Source organism: Onychostoma macrolepis, chromosome 15 (assembly GCF_012432095.1).
Source record: "Onychostoma macrolepis isolate SWU-2019 chromosome 15, ASM1243209v1, whole genome shotgun sequence".
NCBI lineage: Eukaryota > Metazoa > Chordata > Actinopteri > Cypriniformes > Cyprinidae > Onychostoma > Onychostoma macrolepis.
Genome location: NC_081169.1, coordinates 30,482,660 through 30,509,960, shown reverse-complemented (window position 1 = coordinate 30,509,960; position 27,301 = coordinate 30,482,660). Strand labels below are relative to the sequence as shown.

Sequence of the window (27,301 nt, the reverse complement as noted above, 5' to 3'; positions counted from 1 at the left end):
TAGAGTTCCGCTTCAGTTCATATAGAGCATTTAGTGAAATTATTATTTTGTGAATGGACTATCATCATGGTGTCTGGTCAGGAGTATTTATATATAAATCTGCTGATGATGTGCATCCTTTTCAGTGTTATTTTAGAATTATTTATATACTATTATAGAATTGATTAATATTTTCAATATTTTTTTTTTTTAAGGTTTTCATTTTAATTTTAGAAATTGTATGTGCTTTGCAAATTTTTATTAGTTCTTTTAATATTTCAATTGAACTTGAATTCATTTTTATTTCAGTTTTAGTCATTTTAAGTGCTTTTTTATTTTTATGTTTTTTATATTAAGCTTTCATTTATTTCATTTTTCATTTATTATTTTCGTTATAAATTTTAAGTCATTTTTTTAATATTCCAATTTATATAATATTTCAGTTTTCTTTTAGTTTTAGTCATTCGGTTATGTGCTTTTGACATTTTATCATTATTTTTTATTTCTATTTAGGTCTTGAATTTAGTTTTATTTAAGTTTTAGTCATTTTTGCTATGTGCTTTTGTCATTTTTATTAGTTTGTTTAATATTGCAATTTATCTTGATTTTTTTTTTCCGTTTTAGATTTAGTGATTTTGTTTACTTTTGTCATTTTTGCTCACAGTTCTTGTGATCATTTTGACCCCACGGGGTGAGATCTTGCGTGGAGCCCCAGATCGAGGGAGATTTTCAGTGGTCTTGTATGTCTTCCATTTTCTAATAATTGCTCCCACAGTTGATTTCTTCACACCAAGCTGCTTACCTATTGCAGATTCAGTCTTCCCAGCCTGGTGCAGGTCTACAATTGTGTTTCTGGTGTCCTTTGACAGCTCTTTGGTCTTGGCCATGGTGGAGTTTGGAGTTGGACTGTTTGAGGTTGTGGACAGGTGTCTTTTATACTGATAACGAGTTCAAACAGATGCCATTAATACAGGTAACGAGTGGAGGACAGAGGAGCCTCTTAAAGAAGTTACAGGTCTGTGAGAGCCAGAAATCTTGCTTGTTTGTAGGTGACCAAATACTTATTTTACCGAGGAATTTACCAATTAATTCTTTAAAAATCCTACAATGACATTTTTTCTCATTTTGTCTCTCATAGTTGAGGTATACCTATGATGAAAATTACAAGCCTCTCTCATCTTTTTAAGTGGGAGAACTTGCACAATTGGTGGCTGACTAAATACTTTTTTGCCCCACTGTATATATATATTTTATATTTTATTTCAGATTTACAGATTTTTTTTTTTTTTTTTAATAACAACAGACTTTTTGGCAACTGATAAATGAAGTCAGCGAATGAATTCTGGCCTGTTTCCCCTCTGCAACAGTTCCCATGATGCTCTGCTGCAGTGCAAACAGGCCGTGTGTGTGGGAGTGTGTATCAGTGTTTGTGCAGTGTGTTTGACGACTGTCATGTGATAGTGTTTGTGTGACTGACAGCAGCATCCCTTTAGAATCCAGTCTCTGTGAGGATCTCCTCATCTTCTGAGAGGAAGCTCTCTGTTATCCCACAAAACAAAGTATGTTCTTGGAACATTATGCCAACGTTGCCATTAAGTTATGAAGATGTTATTTCTCAATATTCTCTGAACATTTCAAATGTCCAGTTTATGCAAATGTTAAAGGAACATTCCATTGTATCATTTTGCAAACATTATGGGAATGTTACTTTTGAATTCTGAACATTCTGAAGTAGTAACGTTCAAAAAACATTAGATAAATAATAAACTAAAAAATAAACAACGTTTTTGTGCTAATGTTTTGAGAACTTTATTGAAAAACTAGATAATTAAAGATAAATCTGAACGTTCTAATATTATGGAAAAAGTTATTTGTTTATAACTTCGGGAGAACCTTGGCAGAACATTCCACGCTGGCTGAGATATTGACAAAATACAGCCCCACGTGATTTTACTTGATTTACGTGATTTTACACGATAAACATGGACGTGGTGATCTTTCCAGGTGAAATGTATGTGGACAGACGCTCAGAAACCAAGATCTTCACTCAATAACGTCTCAAACTGATGTCTGTAACTATCAGATCTGACTTTAGAAGACTTGAAACATCTCTTGAACCCTGTTTTTGTTTTTTCAGACATGGGGCCCGTTCTTCGTACGTGGCTTATTACATCCGAGATCTAATGACACATCCAAGATGATATCATCGCGCTAATCATGATCTGGCTAATTCGGTTCTTCGAACGCAGCTGTTGTTGATGATTAGTATGGCTGGACTGAGTTATCTGAGATAATTGCGCATTCGTGGGTTGGTTTAAAAGGGGCTATGTATCGATACTCGAAATCACGATCAGCGATGCAGCAACGTAATGACATCATATCATTAAAAAAAGACACCTGACGAAAAACTTTCTGGACTTTTATAAGGAGACAGCCAAGCGAACAAAACTACATTAAATGTTATAATCGATAAATGAAATGTTTCTATACGTTTTTTTTTTATTTTATAGTCACGATTTCATTTTTATTTCAGTGTAGTAATTAGCAATTCATTTAAATTGATCTTTCTTAAGGGTCAAGATCATGTTTTCTGCATCTCCTGCGCTTCATCAAGTCATCACTCAAATTAATGTACGACTCTAATGCAATTATGAAGTAATTATTTTATGACGAATAAATCTTTCATTGAGTAAAACTGGCTGTGTCTATAGTATTATAGACTACACAACATTATTATATTATTTTTTAATTAATTTTTAAATTATTATTATTTTAAATGATTGTCCCTGGATCAGTAGAGTACTCTTGTAATAAAGTAGCGGTGGCTGGGACAGATTTTAAGTATCAATTCTGCTCAAAAAGATGCGATCTAATCCTGTTTACATGAAATAAGCTGCTCCCAGCAGGTTTAAGCTGACGGACCTGTTGCTATGACAGCAACTCCCGGATGAGCTTCAAAGAACCAACCAATCCAAGATCAAGCCAAATCATCAACAATCAAATCCAGCTAACTGAGTTAGCGACGTACGAAGAACGGACCCGTGGTCTCTATAAACTCTATAAACCTCCTGTTTTTCACTGAAGCAACAGCATATGGTTCTGCAACAGCATGAAGGTGAGTAAATGATGCCTTAATTTTCCTTTGGGTGTACTGTTCCTTTAATTATAACCACAAATTAGAGAAAAACACCTTTTGTAACCTATGTAGATACTTTATCCAGCTAAACAGCCCTACAGAGACTTCCAAACAGCGTTTGGAAAATGATACAATTAAATGTTTCCTTAACTTCTGCATAATCAAAATAGAACATTTTAAAAACATTTAACTTGACAGTGTTGGGAAGTAACTAGTTACATGTAACTAATGTAATTACAAAATAAATGTAATTGTTATCAGTTACAGTCACTGAGAAAAAAAGTGTAATTAAATTACAGTAACTTATGAAACACACACACACACACCTACATATTGATTTATTTAATAAATTGCATTGATTGCTCTAAAAGGTTCACCAATGTTTCAGGAGTAGGACACATGCTTATTCGATAGCTCTTTTATTTCATATTTGGGTTTATATGCTTTATTCGATAACTGTTTTTTCCAAGCCATTGTTAGATGCCAGTTTAAAAAGATTTGATTTCAAAAACAGTATCATAGCTACTAAACTATTTCTTGTTATGGTTTCGAATGTATTTAAAATCAGAAAAATCTCAAAGTAAGTGATTTCGATTTGGAAAGTAATCAGTGTTGAGTGCTACTGTAAGCTGAACCCTGCCTGCTTTACATGTTTCTAAATGATTAACAGTTGAAAACATTAGTAATTTAGAAACGGAACCAAATGTAATCAGTTACATTACTTTAATAAAGTAATTGAAATAGTTACACTACTTGTTACATTTTAAACAGGGTAACTTGTAATCTGTAACCTGTTACATTTCCAAAGTAACCTTCTCAACACGAACTATGTTTCCATCCAAAGATTTGAATTAAATTTATGCGCAAAACTAGAATATTGCATAAAACATTTGCGAATAAAGCACCGTTTCCATCCGACGAGTCCAAGAGAACAAAAGCGTCACTTCCTGGTAAACTGGCACTAAATATCTCTAAGAAAACTAGAAGTAAATGTGTTTCTATCATAGTTTATGCACATTTTTTCTTATCGGATAAAAAGTTTATCCTACTCAAATTTTTTACATTTATGCGTTTCCATCCAGCGTTTTTTTTTTATGCAATATTCCAAATGTACATAAAAATAGGTGGATGGAAACATAGCTACTGGCAAACATTAAAAGAACATTCAGAAATAACGTTTTTGTCAGAGATTGTCTTATTATTGGGAGATGAGAGGGTCTGTAATACTTATCATTGGAGAAAGTTTCACATTACAGCCTTGACATCATTGAGTTCCAGTCAGAGTTGTACGACTCTCAGTCGCCGTTCACGGATCCCATAGGAACGAATGGGACGTGTCGTAAGCTTTCTCGGCTAATGGTTGCAGGCTTGCCTTCTAGTGGCTTTGGTTTTTGTAACTTTATGGGAACGTTAGCAAAACATTCTCAGAACGTATTTTGTCATTTGAAGATGAGTGCAGAGAAACTTTAGTGCTCTGATGATGTTTGTTGGGATGCAGAGAGGAAATGCCTTTCAGATCGATCGATCTCACACACACACACACACACACACGTTTGTTTTTGTGAAAGTGGGGACTCTCCATAGGTGTAATGGTTTTTATACTGTACTTACTGTATGTGCTATTGTCCTACACCAACCCTACACCTAAACCTACCCCTTACAGGAGACTGTCTGCTATTTCAGATTTTCAATACACTCCATTCTGAGTGATTTAGAAGCGTTTTGAAAAGTGGGGACATGGGTCAATGTCCTGAAAAGTCACCTTCTCCTCGTAATACCTGTCATACCCTTATCATTATACACATTTATGTCCTCATTTGTCACAAAAACGCGCGCACACACACACACACAATGCAATCCCTAAACCTACCCTTTACCCAATTATAACCTGACCCCTAAAACCAAGTCTTGACCCTCAAACATGTCTTTAAAGGGGTCCCAGAAAGTGAGGACCAGTCAAAATGTCCTTTGTTTGATTGTTTGTTTCTGTGAATTGTGGGGACTTTTCATAGACTTCTATTACTTCTATATTTTCAATCCCCTAACTCAACCCTAAACCTGCCCCTTACAGAACACCTGTTGCATTCTTACACTTTCAGATAAACATCATTTACTATTTTTAATCATTTTTTTTTCCCTCGTGGAAAATTTCAGGTTTTACTATCCTTTTGGGGATATTTGGTCCCCACAATGTACCATAAACAAGAACACACACACACACACACACGTTTGTTTTTGTGAATTATAGGGACTCTCCATAAGCGTAATGGTTGTTATACTGTACAAACGGTATATTCTATTGTCCTACACCAACCCTACACCTAAACCTACCCCTTACAGGAGACTACAGGCATTATTACTTTCTCAGAAGAACTTCATTCTGTGTGATTTATTAGCTTGTTTACCCATGAGGACCTCAATTTAGGTCCCCACCATGACACGAGTCCCCATGAGTCTGTGTGTATTCAGGTTTAAGTGATGTTCACTCCAGGATATATAAACCTGTACACACACACACACACACACACACACACAGAGATCTATTACAGAACGCGCCCAGCCCACTCCAGTCAGAGAGAGAGAGAGAGAGACAGGCACTCTCTCCGCTCATCATCATCAGCATCATCTTCGCTCTCTTACCGGCAGCGGGAATCCTCCTCCTCCTCATCTTCCTCCTCACCGCGTCTAACGGTACCGGCGTCTGCGGCGCGATGCGCGATGGGTCAGGCGTGCGGACACTCTCTGCTCTGCCGTAGCCAGCAGTACCGGACCCCGGCGGCGGCCGAACTGTGAGTACCGAACCGATCTCTGATCAAAGACGCGACGCGACGCGATGAGATGAGAACCGCGCGTCGCGGCAGCGTCGCGTCTGTTTTGCGCATCAATCAGATCTTTATGATATCACATCCGGATCAGAAGCTTCTTCACGCACTTCTTCACTTAGTGCTCCGTGCATAAAGTACTACAATAGTACTTTAGTGTGGTACGTGTTCATGTATTACGATATTCCAAGTTACTTTAAATACGGTACTGTGTCAAAAGTAGCACAGTAATACCATGGTGCTTTATTCTGAGTGTTGATCTGAGTGCAGACTTCAGCAGATATCTTGGCGAACCTGAGCACAGTTACAGAAACTCAGGTGTGGGCTGATTTAGAAATAGATGATGTGTGAAAATTTGTGAATATCGTCTTTATTATTTATATGCTGTTATAGAATTAATTTATGTCTTGAATTAGCTTTTTTTATTTTATTTTAGTTAAAATAAAAAAACAAAAAAAATTGTCATTTTTGTCATGCTTTTTTCCCCTTAATATTTAATTTAGATTGATTTCTTTTTAGTTTTAGGAATTTTAAGTTCTTTTTTCATTTTATTATTATTATTTATTTATTATTATTTAGCTTTTTATTTCAGTTTTACTTATTTTGTTATGTGCTTTTGTCTTTTTTGAATGTGCATTTATGTTTATAATTTGTGTTTTTATTTTTTTTTATTTTTAATTTTAGCTTTATTATTTTTGTGATGTGCTTTTGTCATATTTATTATTATTTTAATTTTTAAAGATATTTTTATTTGGCTTGTACGTTTTTTTATGTCGATTTTAGTTTAATAATCCTACTTAAACGTATTTTAGTTAGTTGCCAAGTAAATATTTCAGAAGTCAGAAAGAGCTTTATTGCCAAACATGTTTGAGCATACAAGGAACTTGTTTTAGTGTCACAAACTTCCAGAACACAGAGACAACAACAACACACACATAATAAAAAATAAGATGTGAATAAAATACACACACACACACACACACACACACACATATATATATAAAACGAAAAATATATACAAATAAAAAGAAATAGAATAAATTGTATGTACAGGTGTGCTATAGATAAAATAGAATAGGAATAGAATGAAAAATAAGATATAGGGATGTACTAGGATAGGGTGGTAATAAATTAAAATAAGGTTATTGCACATATTTTTATTGTATATTGCGGAGAACATTGAACTGTTCATGAGGTAGATTGCCTGGTGATTCCAACCCACTCCAATTCTAATTTTTTCCATCTGTTATTTTTATTTTATTTTATTGTATTTTATTTCAATAGCCTATTTGTTATCAACACAGAGGAAGAAGGAGCCACGTGCAGGATAATTTTTTATTTTTTGCATGAGTGTGTAGTTTATTGTAGAGTTTTATGTACTTGTGAGACTCGGCTGTCCTCAGTCATTCAGTGAAAGATCATAACAGGCGTCTTGTAAGGACATCTGAGGCGTCATCTAGTTAAAAGGCTCATAAATGTTCCAGGTGATGTTTGTCTGTAAGCCTAATGATTTCTGTGCGGGTTAGTTTAGGGTCGGGTTGGGAGATCATTGACCTGATAGAAAACAATGAAGTCTGTGAGATGTGTGTGTGTGTGTGTGTGTGTGTTTTATCGTGGCAGGTGTGTTTCTGTTCTAAACTTTATTCTCAGCAGAACTCCAAACAAAGCTGGTATCAGCAGAGAGAATGAATCATCTGTGTCTCTGAGTCTATTTTAGTCGCTGCTGCTCACGTTTCTGAAACTATACCTCTGTCTCTCTCGCTTTGCTCTTCTCGCGTTCATTTGATAAGTTAGAGGAGCTTTGCATCCGTCAGCGTGTTTAAAGTCAACAAGAACTGAACTTTGAGTCTTTTTACTTTCTTAATTCATGTTCCTGGTCTTATCGTGAGCGATTCCGCAGCATGTCATTATTCCAAAGACAAAAGTCTGTCTTAAATCACTTTTAAGCATCCAGTCATTTACTGATGATAAAACCAAGTCCCGCTTTACATTGAATTCCTAGTTAAAGATCCTTAATTACATTACAGAAGTAAAAAAACAAACAAAACCGTGTTTCATTTTGACTTGAAATGTAGAGGTTTGAGGTTCCTGTCTTTCATTTCTAACTGTATTTATTTACTCTGTGAAGATTGCAGATTCAGGCTCGGAGACACTGACAACAGGGAAAGTATGTTTCATAATAAACTGTACAATCAGCTTAAGCTTAAAAATAGTAAAGAATTTGAGTTTTAAAGAAAACTTCAAAGAAAAATGAGCATGAATTTGAAATGTTCTTGATCAATGACACTCATATATTTCGTTTTCATAGATCATATATAAAAACTTCTTATTCATTTTACACTCATTGTATGTATATTTTCTTTGACATCTTTTTTTTAATCCAGAATTTTTTTTAGGCATAAATACTAATAGAATAGAATAGAAATTAATGCTTTAAATGGATCAAAAGTGACAGTAAAGTCAGTTATAATGTTACACAATATTTCTATTTAAAAAATGCTGTTCTTTTGAAATTTATTCATCTGTGAATCCTGAAAAATAAAATGTACAAAGGTAAAATCATAGTTTCTGCAAAAATATTGTGCAGCACAACTGTTTTCAACGTTGATAATAATCAGAAATGTTTCTCGAGCAGCAAATCAGCATATTAGAATGATTTCTGAAGATCATGTGACACTGAAGACTGCAGTAATGATGCTGAAAATACAGCTGCACATCACAGAAATAAATTACAGTTTAACAGATATTTACATAAAACACAGCTATTTTAGATTCTAAAAATATATCAGTATTTTTACTGTAGTTTTGATCAAATAAATGCAGCCTTTGTGAGCAGAAGAGACTTCTTTCTAAAACATTTAAAAATCATTGTTTCTAAACTTTTGACAGGCACTGTATATACTGTATATACATACATATATATAAATCTGAATTTAAAATAAAGAAATTTAATCAAGATTAAGTTTTGTATTTGCATAAATGTTTGAGCTCAGTTTAGGGTCCTACAACAGATTTAACAGGAACATAATGAAATATAATAGAGAAAAAGTTGTGAAAGTATGAACAAAAGATCTCTCTTTATCTCTCCCTCTCTGTTCCACCCACACACTCATTTCCACAGCTTTCCACTTGATAAAGAGCCCCTTCACACACACACACACACACACACACACACTTGGGGGCTCTTGTACCCTGCAGAATGCATAAGTGTGTGTGTGTGTGTGTGTGTGTGATGGCAGTGCCTTCACCTCTCTTTCATCCACAGTACACACATTTATCAGAGTGTGTGTGTTATTGAATATTTGTATTGTTTTTGGCCGCCAGCGTCAGAGTGTTTTTACAGCTTAAGTGTGTGAGGCTTTCACAGCAGCTTGTGCATCAGTATAAAAGTGATCTTGTTTTCTGTGATGATGGTCATTATGACACAGATGCTCCACAGAATATTCAGAATATTCCTGACAACATCAGAATGCAGCTCTGCGATGATGATGATGATGTTGTCTGTCTGTCATGACGTTGCCGTGGAGACCAGATGAGGTTATTAGGGGCGAGAGAATGAGAAACTGTTCCAGATCCAGCGCTCGGGTCACTGCACATCACTCGTGAATCGTAGCATTGTAGAAAACAGAAGAACAACACATCTGAGCCGGACACTGACGCTTAGCAGCACCCACATTTACATGTCAACACCTAATCAACATTCAGAAACTTAGTAGGGGCTTTTTGTTACTCATTTCACATGCAGAAAGTTTAGACCGTCATTACAGAGTCATTTGCATACACAAGTCTTAAAGGTACGGTAGAACTTGATGATGGGAAAAATAGTTTATTAGGATTGTTTTGGTGCAGAAACCAAAAACCTTGACTAAAAATCTTGAAAATGGACCTTAAGGAAAAAAACGAAACGCTGTAATTGTAGAATAAAAAACAAAATAAACAAAAAACTAATTAAATGTTTAGTGATGCTCCGAAATTTTGCAGGGCTGAAATCATTGACCAAAACAGTGATGTTTCGATAACGCTTCTCTGATTGCGTTTTTTATCGTGGATAAGCTTTTTAAACTATTTATTGAATATGAATATGAATAATTTTTGGTTTGACTGTAAATGTAATATAAGCTGTGTGGACTCTAGGGTTTGGTTGACAATATTGATTTGTTGTTTTTACTTAATCTTCATTTTGATGACACAGTATTGATTCTTAAATCACAATATCGAGCTGAGCGGTTTTCTGTTGATGCGTGAACAAAACTTCACTAAACATTATTTGTGGCATCTGCCATCCAAAAATTAAAACATAATTATATCATTAAAAAGTTGAGATAAAACTTTCTTGAGCATTGATTATTAAATAACTTTGATTAAATCATTATTAAATAAAGTTTATTTTTGGTTTCAGTTTTTGGCTAAATGAAAATAAAAAGTTTCAGTTTAACTATATAGTCCTGTGTAACTATTGGCCTGTGTTTCAGTGTTTTTTGTTTGTTTTAATAGAGTTATTGAGATGCTATTATAGTTTTTATTAATATTTTGAATTAGTTTTTTATATTTTATATATTTATTTTTTAAACAATTTTGTTGTGTTTTTGCCATTTTAATTTTTTTATAAATATTATTCATTTTTATTTAAATTTTAGTTTATTATAACTTTGTTATTTTAGTACATCCATATGAAATGAAATGAAAATGAGAAATGTTGCCTTACCAAGGCTGAAATATTAAAAAATATATATATTTTCTTTTATTTCAGTTAAAATTTATTTTAAGTAGCTGTTTTATATATGCTTTGTTTATTAGTATATATAATAGATGCATATTGTAGGTTTATTTTTAAGAACCTAAATATTTCCCACCCATAAGTTTTGACAAAATTTGGTGATGCCCATAAATATCAAAAGTAAATAAGTTTTTTTTTTTTTTCGTAGGCTTAGTTTAGTTATGTTCATTTGTAGTCTGGGTATATAAAAACAATAAAAGTCTATTATATGTTGTCAATAGCTACTATAAGTACGGTGCCCTGCACATGACATGCAAGAAAAATAAAATAAATCGTGCACACGATTACTATTTCGTTCCCTCGATTTGCTAAATTGTGCGCACGATTTAGCCTACTATTTTTTTCCTGCATGTCATGTGCGGGGCTCCATATATAAGTAAAGGTGTGTTTGTTAGCTGTAGTTTAGGGTCATTATTGTCTCCAGACATGAGGTCAGTATGACAAAACTTGCATTCGAGGGCATTTGGGGACGTACTCAGAGGTTGCCGTGGTAACAGTGTTTGGGCCCCTCCGTCTGCCTGTCTCAGGTGCACACACACACACACACACACACACACCTGGTGTGAATGCCCTCAGGCAGAGCCGCCTTATGTGTGTGTTTTGTGCATCTTGTTGAGGAACGTTTGCATTAATAATCGTGTCTTAATTGGCTTGTTTCAGTCATTAATCATGTGGCAGGATTTTTGTATGCAGTTGGCATTCGATTATTACAGAATGAAGATGATATATTAATCCCTGAGGCTGAATTAATTATTTTCATTTTTAAATAATAAATTAAAGTTTCTTAGTGGCTGTTCTGTTATAGCTCAGAATGTGTGTATAGAAGTAGTTCTATTGGCTCTGTACACTCTTAAAAGTAAAGGAGCTTCATGATGCCATGGAAGAACCTTTTTGTCTAAATGGTTCGATAAAAAACATTTAACATCTGAAGAACCTTTCTGTTTCACAAAAAAAAAGAAGCTTTGACTGAATGGTTCTTTGTGGAACCAAAAATGCTTCTTCTATAGCATTGCTGTGGAGAACCTTTTAAGCACCTTTATTTTTAAGAGTTTAGCCTCTTTTTAATTTTTTTTTTTACCGGCTTCTAATGATCACAGATGGATTTTACAGTATATGTTTGTTGTTTTTTCATGCACTGGTCAGTTTTGAGATTTTGGGCTGTTTAGCTCTTCATAATATCTTGTTTTAGACTACTGGAAAGAAAATTTCCAAATACAAATTTAAGTGTTTATTTTATTGCACTTTATCCATTTGCATCCGTAGGTTTCAATTCTAATACATATCTTTAAAGAGATTTTTCTCCACTTCAGCAGCACTTACAGACACCAAAACTTAGAGTTTTATTCCTCTCTATATTCTGAAGGTTTTTACTGAGGGGTTTGTTCATATATCATTCACACTGATTTATACAACATTTTATTCTTGAAAACATTGCGAAAAAAATTTTTTCTGTCTGTTGACCATATTTTCTGATTTATGCAGTGATAAAAAGAGTTATCCAAAATCCCCACAGTAAAAACATTTAACTCTAATATGTCAACAAAATCAAACAAGACTTTTGAACCTGGCTTCATCCAGTGTTCAGATTTATTCTCTGGACATGTATGCAAAATAATGCATATTTAATTTGAATTTGTTTGTATATTTAAAAATAACATTCAGAAAACTTGTAATACAAAAAATGTTTGCAATTCTTAGACCAACTGAGGAAGTATGATATGTTTTAGTTAACCCCCCCCCCCATTCACCTGTAGTGTCTTGCTTTAAGGTGAAATACGAGAGTGAAAAACACAGAGAAAACACTCAGAAACACCGGATCACAAGAACAATTCATTTACAGAAGAGCAGTTGACCTTTATACAGCTCTGAGATCCCATTTGACAATCTGAAATGAAAAAGACACTGTAAATCATGTCTTAAATGTCATTTAAAGGCTTGTATGATGGAGAAGATGATTTGTCTGCAGGAGGAATGTGCTGGAATCACAGGCAGTGTTTGTGAGCTCATTCAGATTCATGCTGAAACACACGGATCAGGGCGACGCCGCAGGGCAGAGACCAGCGCGACATGCCATCTAAACGTGTCAGGCTGAATATGAGAATAGAGTCAGACACAGCAGGTCAGATTCACTCGTGTGCTGTTAGAAACGTTTAGATTCTCGTGTTGATGAAATCATTTCCGTGGTGTTATCCACTAATTTCTCTGGATAGTTGATTATAATTCGTCTGCCGCTTATGCTGTGGTCTGATGTTTGTGTTGAATGACTCTAATCTGTATAATTGATCGTTGTCTGAGGCAGGTGATCTCCTGCAAACCTGTAGCTGTGCTCGTTTTATGTCTTTATCATTATTTCATGTGCGTAAATTTATTAATTTGTTAAGTATACATGGAATAAGTGGGGTTTATTTAATGATAAGGACTATCTGACCGGTAAGCTTCAAATTAGTGTGTTTGAGATGGACAGAAGGACTCTGTTGTTCTGAAGAGCCTCATCTGATCTGATGTTATGTGATGTCACCCACTCTAACTATAATGACATCATCATTGCTTATTTAGTCATTAGCCAATCAGTGACCAGTGAGATCACACACACACACACACACACACACACACACACACACACACACTCTTTGTTGCTGCATTAGCTGGTCCAGAAAGAGGGTTTTTATGATTGACTCTCAGCTGTTGCCGAGCAACTAATGGGTCTTTCATACAGGTGACTGACTTCATATTCAAGCCCCAAAACACCCGGACCTGTGTGTGCGTGTGTGTGTGTGTGTCTGTTTCCTCTGGATCTGTCAACATACAATACTTAGAAACATTTTTACTTTCATATTATTATTGTTATTGAAAATCCATTCATTATTTATTATTGAAAAGTGTCTGCCAAAATATATGGCAAAATTTAAAAACAAAATGCATTGGATTTGACATTTCTGCCTTCCATATTATGCCTATACACACACACACACATATATATAATTATGTATATATATTCACAAGAAGATAAGATGCAAATAATGCTTTTATCAAGTTTCTTGAGAATAATTCATTTTGCAGACCAAACATGAATAGAATCAGAATCTGAGACAGAATATTAAACAATATTCTCTCTCTGTGTGTGTGTGTGTGTGTGTGTGTACTTGTTTATGCTACATTGGTCTCCTCAAGGATAGCAAAACCTGACATTTTTGACATTGTGGGCAGTGGCCTGCGGTCCCCATGAGGGAAATAAATGATAAAAAATAGTAACTGATGTTTATCTGAAAGTGTAAGAATGCAAACAGCTTTTCTGTAAGGGGCAGGTTTAGGGTTAGGTTTGGGTTAGGGGATAGAAAATATAGTTTGGTCAGTATAAAAGTAATAGAAGTCTATGGAAAGTCCCACAATTCTCAGAAACGTGTGTGTGTTTGTGTGTGTGACTGTCATGTGGTGTATGGTTTGAAAGCCTCTTTTATATTGGATGACTAAGCACACACACACAGAGCTATGATTTAGTTTTACTGACCTTTCAAGTTCCGCCTGATAGTGAGTTTTAGTGTAAAGACCATCAGCAAGCTACAAAACACACACACACACACACACACACACACACACACACACCTGTTTTACAGCCTTCAGGAGTGTCGTCATTCTGCCAAAACAAATCCACCTTTTGCATGCAGAGAGTGTGTGTTTGTGTGTCAGAATCTGTTTCCCCTTCAGGCTGCGTGTCGCTTCACTGCCGTCTGTCTGACAGTTTCACACACTGCATTGTATTTGTGTGTGTGCATCTCTTACTCCTCTTTATTTTTACTTTTTCTCTGTTTCTCTGGTTGGTAGTTAATGCGATTCAGGTCTGTAATCACCACAGACTCTTTCAGAACAATACTGATCAATATGTGTTTCAGTGGCGTATTCTTAAAGTCCCTTTGAAGTGTCTCTAAACATACAGCACTATTCACTGTGTTGATGTCATTTCAGTTGAAACAGTAAGTCAGAGCTACACATATCAAGTGTCTCATCTCCTTTTTAAAATATCTAGTAGTGTTTAGTTTACATCACAGCCTAACAAAGCCACATTTACCAGCCTTTGACAGCCACAGATGTATTCTTCCTTTAATGTTACTATTAAAGCAGGAGGTGCGTAGTGTGAAAAGTATGTTTTATGTCAGTGCAGCAGTGTTATCTCTTCTCCTGGTCAGTGCTGTTTATAATGCATAAAATCTCTGAACATCGTTTGCAATGTTTGATCTCCTCCACTGTGCTTTAAAGGAATAGTTCACCTAAAAATGTAAATAATCTGTAAATGTGCTCGTCCTCAGTTCATCTGAGATGTAGATGAGTGTGTTTCTTCATCAGGTTTGTAGAAATGTGTCTCTGCATCAGTGTTTCAGCAATGGATGCTCTGCAGTGAATGGGTGCCGTCAGAATGAGAGTCCAAATAGCTGATAAAAACATCACAATAATCTCCACTCCAGTCCAGTTAATATCTGGAGAAGACAAAAGCTGAAACAAATCCAGCATTAAGACATTTTTAACTTCAAACCAACAAAAATAAAGTCATTCGCGAGACTCCAAATACAGATTCAGAGTACTTTATCAAAGTATGTACTATTTATAATTTTCCACAGCCTTAAGTGACTTTGTTAAAGGAATGAAAGGGTTTTTGATATTTTGCATTTATGAATTTGCCATTCAGAATTTGACAGAATTGTCAATACATTTGTCTATACTCATAATAAGCAAAACATTTATTTCGTATTCTGTTATCTATACATTAGTTTTTGCACTAAAAGTTACAAAACAGCATTTTCCAAAACGTCTGTACAATTTGACAATCAGAAACTGATCCATATCGGTGGTAGAGACAGACTGTAAATTTGAAATGCATATGTATTCCAAATGGGAATTCTGTCATTGTTTTGCAGCACACTGCTTATAGATATCCTTAAGGCTGACATATTCATACCTGCAGCCAAAAACTTCAATTTTGCTTTCATGGGAAGTTTTACATTTGTCCTCCAGTTATTATATTTCGTACATATTTCACACTGTCTTTTTAGAAAGTCTTGAATAAAATACTTCCTTATACCCCTAAATAGCTTTAAGGGTTGTGCACTTTCTAAAGAAAGTCTGAGTGTGTGTGTGTGCACATTAGCATTCAGTGTAGAGGTTCAGAGTTCCTGTAGAACAAAATTCTCATATGCAAATACTCAAAAGCAATTTTTCTCTTTGTCAAAGCCTTTCTCTCAGGGAGAGCACCTGTCTCTCTCTCTCTCTGCCCATCTCTGTATCTCTGTCTGTCTCTCGCTCTCTCTGTCTCACTTCAGCTCGTTAACAGTCTGACTTCACAGTAGTAAACTGACCCTGAAAGAGTCGATGAGAACAGAATCATCTTCCTCTTTTCTGCCTCTGATCCTCCAGAGACCCTTGAGAAACTCAGAGTCTGTAAGTTTGATTACAGGAATATTCAGTTCATCTGTGATGGGATTTCTGCATGTAAACCGTCCCCTTCTGGTGTCCTTACACATACACCATCGTCAAAAAGTTTGGAGACTAAGATTTTTTTAATGGTTTTGAGAGAAGTCTCTTCTGCTCACAAAGGCTGCATTTATTTGATGTACAAAAATACAGTAAAAACAGTAAATATTATTACAATTTAAATAGCTGTTAAATAGCTGTTTTCTATGTGAATATCTGTTAAACTGTAATTTATTACTGTGATCAAAGCTGTATTTTCAGCATCATTTCTCCAGTCTTCAGTGTCACATGATCTTCAGAAATCATTCTAATATGCTGATTTGCTGCATGTCTGGAATATTCCTGTAAAAGAGTCTCATGAGTGAAGATCTTTGTTGTCTAGTGCAGAGATGATCAAACTGTGTCGGAGCTCAAGTGTGTGTTTCTAGAAGGTCATGGAAGCCTTGACCTTTAGTATGTGATTTGTGTGTGGATCAGACAGTGAAAATGTACTATGATAGTCACAGTTTCTTCATTATTTACTGTTACTGCCATAAAATCAGAGTAAAAGTGTACAATTATTTGTAAAAAAAAATATCATTATAATTTTTTTTTAATCTATTTTTTTTTTTTACAACAGTGGTGCTGATATCAAATCACTACAGTTTTTCAGAAAGTTAACTGTAGTGTTTACCCTATCATTTGATATTTCAGTAAGTCTTTGATAAACTTATATAGAATAACATGATTTTACACGTGTAGAGAAACACACACACACACACACACACAGTATATGCACATTTCAGGTGTTAATAATTCATGAGATTCTTCATTCTATCTGTGTGTCTCTCTCTCTGTTTAATAATGAATACATTCTTTTGGGCTTCTTCTGTGTAAAACTCAATGCCACACTCCTGGAACATTGTGAGTAGTTGCCAGGATGTTGCCATGTGGTTGCTAAGGTGTTCTCAGTGTTGTTGTTATTTTAACATGTTGCTGTGTGGTTGCAAAGGTGTTCTGAGTGTTGATTGTTTTTAAGCACATTGCCTTGTGGTTGCTATGGTAGTGTTGTGTGTTTCTGATGCTGCGTTCAAGTGCTCCTGGGACGTTCGTACTTACGAGCTGACAAGTCATTATTACGACGTTGGTTGCGTTTAAGTCACTTTGGTTGGAAAAAGATGATCGATTTAACTTTTCTACACAATTCAACTATTTTTTTTTTAAACTCTACATCTACAAAATATTGAAAGAAGAATGTGCATCATTGTGTTTTTTCTTTTTTCCGTTTTTATTTAATTTATGAAGGTGATGTAAACTGAATAATTATATATTCTATTATAATTATGCATTAATATAATATTTTGTATATGTAACTTATATAGTTTTATTGTACATTACAAAAAAAAAAAAAAAAAATTTACCGACGCTGCATATCTTTAGTCTTTGGCTGCATCCATTGCATCCGACATGTTTTTTCACTGACACGCCCCCAACTCGGAAACTAAAGAAAACTAACTCCGAATTAAAGAAAATTCAGAGTTTCCCACTCGTAATAACGACTTTGTGGTGCCGTTCATGTGCGTTCAACTCGTAAATACGATGTATCCGACATGACTTGAACGCACCATTAGGCCCGATCAGTCCGAACACATTTTTTGTGCTCCGCGGGTTTTTATGTTGCTAGGCAACCACCAAATCAGCTGTCCTGTCTAACCAAAGGATTATAGCCAGAGCGCTCTAAAATCTTTGGTTTTTGCTGTTAAGTAAACTGTCATATTAGCAAAAACCTTAAAAAATACAGCTCCGGGAAAATTCGCGACAGACACCAAAAATTTCTCCTCCATCATTGCAGTCTCCGGACTTTCTAAGCAACAGTAAACTTTCGTCACCACAACGGAAGGCCCGCCTCTCCATTCATTCGATTGGACAATGCAAAAAAAATGCGAATGACGTCGGACGCTTTTCAGAGTTGCTTTTTTTTCAACTTCAGGTGCTCAGAGCGCTCCTCCAAAAGCGCGAGGCGCCTGGGAAGCATAAACAGCATGCAAAATGCTCACTGCCAATAGAAAACAATTTTAAAAAAGGCGCCTATCGCTGCAGAAAAGCGCGTTCTGTCTGATCGAGGCCATGTGGTTGCTAAGTTGTTCTGGGTGTTGTTTGTTTTTAAACGCGTTGCTGTGTGGTTGCTAAGGTGTTCTGGGAGTTTTTTGTTTTTAAATGCGTTGCTGTGTGGTTGCTAAGGTGTTCTGGGTGTTGTTTGTTTTTAAACGTGTTGCCATGTGGTTGCTAAGGTGTTCTGGCTGTTGTTTGATTTAAACACATTGCCTTGTGGTTGCTAAGCTGTTCTGACTGTTGTTTGTTTTTAAACACATTGCTGTGTGTTTGCTAAGGTGTTCTGGCTGTTGTTTGTTTTTAAACCCGTTGCTGTGTGGTTGCTAAGCTGTTCTGACTGTTGTTTGTTTTTAAACACATTGCTGTGTGGTTGCTAAGTTGTTCTGGCTGTTGTTTGATTTAAACACATTGCCTTGTGGCTGCTAAGGTGTTCTGGCTGTTGTTTGTTTTTAAACACATTGCTGTGTGGTTGCTAAGCTGTTCTGACTGTTGTTTGTTTTTAAACACATTGCTGTGTGGTTGCTAAGCTGTTCTGACTGTTGTTTGTTTTTAAACACATTGCTGTGTGGTTGCTAAGATGTTCTGACTGTTGTTTGTTTTTAAACACATTGCTGTGTGGTTGCTAAGGTGTTCTGGCTGTTGTTTGTTTTTAAACCCGTTGCTGTGTGGTTTCTAAGGCTTTCTGAGTGTTTGTTGCCGTGTGGTTGCTAAGGTGTTTTGGTGTTGCTTGTTTTTAAAAGCGTTGCTGTGTGGTTGCTAAGGCGTTCTGAGTGTTGTTCGTTTTTAAACACATTGCTGTGTGGTTACTAAGGCGTTCTGAGTGTTGTTTGTTTTTAAATACGTTGCCGTGTGGTTGCTAGGCTGATCAGGAAATATGTCATTGTTATTGGGATTGTGTTTTGTGCTGCTAGTGGAGCAGAAATGACACACATCAGCCTTAAAATGCGGTTTCTGGATGTTCGTTATTCTCTAGAGTTCGTCTGTTTGTTTCCTGTCACTCCTGACTGACTCTCCTCATCATCATCATCTTCATCATCTTCTGTGTGAAAGTGCTGTGTTGTACAGTACACAGTGCTCTACATGTGTTCAGATGAATAAATAACTGCTGAACTCATAAATACACGGAGTCGAGCGCATCCGCAGGGAGTTTACTGGAGATTAAGAGTCAAAGTGTAGCGGTAAAGTGCACTTAATAGGGATTAAAGAACAGCACAGCTCATGATTGTGTTTTAATGTGCGTGTAAAACTGACATCAGCAGTAAAGCTGCTTTTCTGTGAACTCACACACACACACACACCAGGTGCTTGGGTGATTTTATGAAGCCAAACTGACAGAGATGTGAGCGGAAAAACAATGAAAAGACCTCAGGAGGAGGAGGAGAGAGAGTGATGGAGACTTAGAAAGGAGCGATGGAGGAGTTTTCAGGGAATTGAGTAGCGACTGATGTTCTGGGAATGTCTAATTGAGTGACCTTCACTCCAGCGTCCCACAGCGATTTAACACACACTCACACACTCACACTCACTCACACACACACACACACACACACACACACACACACACTCACACTCACTCACACACACACACACACACACACACACACACACACACACACACACACACACACACACACACACACACACACACACACACACACTCACTCACTCACTCACTCACACACACACACACACACACACTCACTCACTCACTCACACACACACACACACACACACTCACACACACACACACACACACACACACACACACACACACACACACACACACTCACTCACTCACTCACTCACTCACTCACTCGCGCGCCTTTGTTTTTGTGAAAAGTGGGGACTCTCCATAGGCGTAATGGTTTTTATACTGTACTTACTGTATGTGCTATTGTCCTACACCAACCCTACCCCTTACAGGAGACTGTCTGCTTTTTCAGATTTTCAATACACTCCATTCTGAGTGATTTATAAGCGTTTTGAAAAGTGGGGACATGGAGTAATGTCCTGAAAAGTCACCTTCACCTTGTAATACCTGTCATACCCTTGTCATTCATTTTCATTTCATTTCAACTTAATTTCCAGACTCAAGGTCCATTAGCAAGAAACACACAATACAACCCAAAACAATACACATTAAAAAAGACAGTTATACCAATACTTCCTCACAGAGGACCGATATCGCACATCAGTGAGCCTAGGATTTGACAACAACATTATAATATTATTATGTGAATCATCCAGCCGACAAATAAATGTATACATAAACGTTCTCATTAAAGCAGGGAATGACTGTACTCTTGCCTTACAGAATAAATCACTTGCACTGCACCATCTTGTTTTTTTCAGCAGGATCCTTTATACAATCATTGTATGCAACCTGAAGCTTACATAGGCTCTCGTTCTTAAACTTAACCCACAAAGGAGCAGTATACAAAGAAGTACAATATGCTCTAAAAAGGTTTATCTTTACCTGATCTGAACACATAAAAATTTTTCACCAGCATATTTGCTTAGCATATAACTTCAGAGCATATATATATATACACAAATCAGTACTATGGTGAGCCTTAAAACCAAACTGATTGTCTGTGGTATCAAGATAAACACCTAATCGATCTAATATGATTCTTTCCAAAACCTTTGACACAACACTCGCTAAAGCAATTGGTCTATAGTTATCCAAACTACCTTGCCAGCCTTATCCTTAATAACAGGCAACAAGGTTACTGACAACATAGACTCTGGCAGCAGCCCATGTATCATAAAACCAGTAAAACAAATTGCAAGAAGAACCACAAGTCTAGGGCTCGCAAATTTTAGGTGTTCAGCAGTTATTTGATCTAAACCACCAGTTTTCCTATCTTTAAGCTGAATTATTGCTTGATAAACCTCATTTGTTGTAATATTCCCTGTATCCATAGAGACAACTTCCACTTTACGTGGCTCACTCTTTACACAATTAAACAGAGTAGAATAATGTTGTCTCCACAACTCTACTCTATTCTCAGCTCCCGAAACACCCTCAATAGAGTTTGGTAATGTCACATTGCTCCTGTTTATTGCTCTTACATCCTTCCAGAAATCATTCACATTATTACAGAGTAGATTTTCCGCCATTTGAATCAGCTCTCATCACTTGTTTATGTTTACAAATATAACGAACTGCATATTTATACTTGGCATTAGTTAACTTTTTCTGGTCCAAAAGTGGTCCTTGTCTGGGCCTACCAACTAAATCCCATGCCTTAAATGCTCATTATATAAATTTATGTCCTCTTTTGTCACAAAAACGTGTGCGCGCACACACACACACACACACACACACAGATCACACAAACTCTCTCTCTCTCTCACACACACACACACACACACACACAGACAGACAGACAGATCACACAAACTCTCTCTCTCTCTCACACACACACACACACACACACACACACACACACACACACACACACACACACACACACACACACACACAGATCACACAAACTCTCTCTCTCTCTCACACACACACACACACACACACACAGACAGAGGTAGTGCTCAGAACACATACTGCACACCATTTGTTTTTCAAATTTTTTTAGTGGTACATAATAAAGCCAATAAATACATGATCAGCTCATTACGTTCAGCAAATGATGTTCAGTTAAAAACATTTGAAGCATTTAGTGTAAAATGTCTGAACTTTTGTTGTGTGAAGATGTTAAAAATTGCAGATAATGAGTCTTCTGGTTCATTCATTACTCTAGAAATATAAAGTCATTGCATTATTTGATAGAGACTAACATTCAGACTAATCTTTGGGGTCTGTGCGATTTTTATTTTAATTTTTTTATATTATAATTCAGAATAGCTGTTTTCTATGTGAATATGTGTTAAACTGTAATGTATTTCTGTGATGCGCAGCTGTATTTTCAGCATCATTACTGCAGTCTTCAGTGTCACATGATCTTCAGAAATCATTCTAATATGCTGATTTGCTGCTCAACAAACATTTCTGATTATTATCAATGTTGAAAACAGTTGTGCTGCACAATATTTTTTATGGAAACTGTGATACATTTTATTTTTCAGGATTCACAGATGAACAGAAAGTTCAAAAGAACAGCATTTATTTGAAAAATAATCATAAAAATGATCAGTTTAATGCATGCTTGATGAATAAAATTAATTTCTTTCAAAAAATCTTCTGAACCCAAACTTTTGAACAGTGGTGTACTAGAAAAAGGAAATGTTCATCTCAAGTTCATTGTTTAGAGCTTTATGATAATGCAGATTTCAGATCTGTTTATCATATTGATAGATTTGTCTCTCTTCAGTCCCATTTGTTTTTTGTTATATTTCTTTCGTTCGTTCGTTGGGTTTGAGATCATATCCGATGACAGATGCTGATTTGGATCTTCAGGAGGTTGATTGTTTGCTTTCGTGTTTGTCGGATATGATTTGATGCTGGATGTGTTTTATAGAAATGATGGAGTTTGACAGTGTTGATAAATATGTTCTTGCTGGAAGTGCATCGGAGAAAGTTGCTCTATAAACGCATGAATTATTCAGACAAAACAAAACAGCACGTGTGTGTGTGTGTGTGTGTTTGTGTAGCGGCAGGGTTTCTTTAGGAATGTATAATTCATAACTCAGAGCGGCAGAAACAGAAGAAAGCATATGGAGTTCATGCAGTCTTTAGCAGCCCTGAAACACACACACACACACACACACACGCATACTTGTATTTGTGGTTTACGGGGACTCTCCATAGGCGTAATGGTTTTTATACTGTACTTACTGTATGTGCTATTGTCCTACACCAACCCTACACCTAAACCTACCCCTTACAGGAGACTACAGGCAATTTTTGAATTTCATAAAACACTGTTTAGTATGTTTTGTAAGCCTTTTGTTTTACGGGGACACAGGAAGTGTCCTCATAAACCATGTTTATGTTGTAGTACCCATGTTATTATACACATTTGTGTCCTCATAAACCAAATATACCGGTACACACACACACACACACTCAGTTTCCTGATTCATTCTGCACTTCTCTCTGTGCTTTGTTATTTATGGATGGACATGCAGAATGGGGGATGAAGCAGTGGATGAGGATGAAGATGCAGGAGGAACATCTTTCTGTCTACACAGCAGTTTTGTGCATTGGAAGACATTTAAACTTTTCATTTGAATGTGTTTGTAATGGTTAGTAGGCCGCTTACTATGTTTAGATTATCTGTTTACCTCAGCATTTTACTTCAGAAATCAGGTTTATGCCTTTAGTTGCGGCACTGCACCAAAATGATCTATAATACAAACGTAAACAAACTTACAATTTACAATAATACCTTAAAATGTTATAATGAATAAAATTAAATAATTATTATAGAATTATAATGAATTATTAATAATAATAATATAATTTCTAAATGTAAAATTTAACAGGTTTGTCTTTATAATTTGAGTGTTTGTTCTGAATGTCTCTTAAATTTTATAATTTGATGGTTTTATGGCAATAACTCACAGAACAACTGTGCTTATCATTACAAGTAAACCTGTATTTAGTGTAGTCTTGTTTAATGTAGTCTAGTGTAGTTCCCCGAAAAACTCATCTGTGTTCATCTGTCTAACGTGACTAGATTCTACTTGCTGACGGATGAATTCGTGTTTATTTGTAGTTATAGATTTTGACTGGATACGCGACAACTTTTGATTATACACTTAGTTGCACACTGTAATATGGTTCATTTCTTTGTTGCATGCTTGCATTTATTTGTGCTTTCTTATTTTAATACATTTGTTTGTTTGTGTTTGCTTGTTTTTTTCTCTTTGTTTCTGTGTAGCTTTCTCTCTTGTTTTCTTTTCTAACTGTCTCTTTGTAATTCTCTGTCTTTCTGGATTATAGCTGCTCTTTCTGGGTAAGTGCTTAATGCAATCTGCTCTTTGACACACACACACACACACACACACACACACACACACACACACACACACACACACACACACACACACACACAGAGCGAGTCCGGATGCTTCTGGACTCTGAGCTGATTTACACACAGATGTATGAATAATCATTTGGCTTTGAGGCAGATTCGCTGGTATTTGCTCGTGTTGCTCAGTTGTGCAGATATGATAATTAGTAATGAATAATTATGAGCGCTCGTGATGAATATTGATGACTTTACAGAGGTTTGTTGTTTTTCTCATCAGTCAAACATGTGTTTTGTTCTGATATATTACTGACAATAATAATGTGGCCATAAAAACAGAATCAGCTTAATTAAAACTGGTTGGTTAGTGTGTGTAGGTGTGTGTGTGTGTGGATCTTGTGACAACACACACTCTGAAGGCCACCTCAGTCCCTCCATCAATTAAATACGAAGGTGCTGCTGTATATCCATCATCCATCCAGGCTCTTCTTGTGTGTTACAGAGATATATTCTGCTCCCGCCCCTCTGACTCCAGCAGGCCTCTGATTGGCTGTTCAGTCTGTCACTCATGAACACAGAACACAAAGTGCATCCATATTCACATTCTTATGCTCCACTCTATAAGCCACTTTGTAGCATAAATAGTGTGAGTAGTGTGGAATCCCGATTCAGATTTTTTTTTCTCGTAATTCTGAGGGAAAAATCAGAAATGTGAGATATGAACTCGCAATTGTGAGAAACAAAGTCGATAAAAAGTTGCAATTACCTTTTTTAATTCTGTGGCGGAAACAGGCTTCCACAGAATTGCAGGATGTGAATTGCGAGAAAGAACGTCAAACTGTAATTGTTTATTATTTATTCAGTTCAATAACAGCATCAGTGTTGCAAAATTAATAAATTATGACACAAATTCAGTTTCGACTGTGAAGCAGCTCTACAGAAGACAATAGAGTCATTATTCAGATCAGTTCAGTTCAGTGTTGACACTTGATTATTGAAAGTTGATTCCAAATCACTCACTTATGAGGTACCTTTTTAGTTTTTAATGCTGCCTATGTAGAAACTGAGGAAACTGTGATTTTAGGACATAGTCTGTGTGTGACTCCTTGTGTGTGTATCTCACACACACACACACACACACAGATGTTCTACAGTCATCACACACTGTTGTGCACTTGAACACATTCATTTGAATAAAGGAATGCTAATTATGTTTATATAACAGTATATATGTGTGTGTGTGTGTGTGTGTCGGGGGTAAATGTCCATAGAGGGTAAATGTCAGAAAAATGAAGGTGACCTTTCAGTACACAACACCCTGAGGGACACACTGTCTGTCTGTGTCTGTGTCTCTGTGTGTGTGTGTGTGTACTGGTTTTTGTGGTTTACGGGGACAAAATGTGTATAATAACATGGGTATGACAGAGGTATTATAATTTGAAGGTGGTTTATGAGGACACTGCCTATGTCCCAATAAATCAAAAGGCTTAAAAAACATACTAAATGGTGTTTTTTTTTTAATCTAAAAATGCAGACAGTCTCCTGTAAGGGGTAGGTTTAGGTGTAGGGTTGGTGTAAGACAATAGCACATACAGTAAGTACAGTATAAAAACCATTACACCTATGGAGAGTCCCCGTAAACCACTAAAACAAACGTGTGTGTGTGTGTGTGTGTGTTGGAGAAGAGAGAGAGAAACAAACAGGTGTTATAATTACCTGTCAAACTAGGTGTGTGTAGTTGTATTGATAACCTGCAGGGCATTAGTCACCAAACACACACACACACACACACACACACACACACACACACACGTCTGGTTTGCTATCCTTGTGGGGACTCTCCATAGGCGTAATGCTTTTTCTACTGTACAGATCGTATATTCTATTGTCCTACACCAACCCTACACCTAAACCTACCCCTTACAGGAGACTACAGGCATTTTTAGATTTTCAAAAAACTTAATTCTGTGTGATTTATTAGCTTGTTTACCCGTGACACGAGTCCCCATGAGTCTGTGTGCATTCAGGTTTAAGTCCCCACCTGAATAGAAAAACAGGTACACACACACACACACACTGCTGCTACCAATTTCCCATTTTTGCCCTTGTAATAATTGTCATTTCATGGACTGATCCACCTGTCTGTCTGAGCTGTCAGGGCCTCTCTCTCTCTGTGTGTGTGTGTGTGTGTGTATGTTTGTGTGTGTTTAAGAGCTGTAGTTTCAGGACTGAATGGACGTGAGCTGAATGTGATAAACTTGCTCGAGGGACGTGTGCTGACGTCCTCAGGTACAAATGTTTATTTTTGTACACTGTAAAAACTATTCTTTCAAAGCTGATTGTAGTATTTTATACAAGGAAATACTATTTCAGTCTTTCTACATCAAAATTTCAGTGTTACTGGCCATTTCTTTGTAAATAATTGAGAAATTTTACTAGCAATTTGTGAAAATTATTTCTACAACATTGTTTTTCAGTTTATGTAGAATTATTATGATGCATCCTTTCAAATTACTCTGATGAAGGCAATTAAGAACTTTTAATTGGAACCTTACAGATAGGCCAGTAAAAGATATACTTATTTTGAAATAAAACAAAGGTTACTGGAGTAGATTTTATAAGAAAATACTATTTCAGTCTTTCTACTTCCAAATTTCATGTTTAATTCAGTGTTACTTGCTCAGTGTAATGGCAAGTTGTTCTTTGTTTTTAACAGTTCTTTTTCAGTGTATTTATAAGTATAGGATGTGTCCTTTATGAGAGAATAGGATAAAATACACTGTAAAATTACAGAGTTGTAAAAAAAAAAAAGATTATTGAAAAAATTAGTGCTGTGAAATGATTAATCGCATTCAAAATAAGTTTTTATTTTCATAATATGTGTGTGTGTTCTGTGTATATTAATGGAGAAGACAAGACAGGTTTTTAGCAATGAGACATGAAACGTGGGGTTAATTCTAAATGAACGAGGAAGAAACAAACGATAGGAAACAGGGTTAACTTTCCTTGCTATGTGAAAAGGGCCATTGTATTTTTGGGAAAGCTTCCTTGATTCGACCCGGAGGGGCAGGTTCTTGGTGGCTAACCAGACTCTTTG

The 27,301-nt window shown here is 36.0% G+C and overlaps 1 protein-coding gene across 2 annotated transcripts in view; it reads left to right on the top strand.

Moving 5' to 3' along the window:
• The first annotated feature begins 5,712 nt into the window (after positions 1-5,712).
• LOC131554333 (cGMP-dependent 3',5'-cyclic phosphodiesterase) overlaps positions 5,713-27,301 on the top strand; it is a 185,552-nt gene continuing 163,963 nt past the window's right edge. The window contains exon 1 of one of the 2 annotated variants that reach the window (XM_058799610.1): positions 5,713-5,904. In XM_058799610.1, the coding sequence (XP_058655593.1) occupies positions 5,834-5,904 (71 nt within the window). In that variant the 5' untranslated portion in view covers positions 5,713-5,833. The remainder of the gene's footprint in view (positions 5,905-27,301) is intronic. The other variant, XM_058799614.1, reaches the window with a different exon arrangement.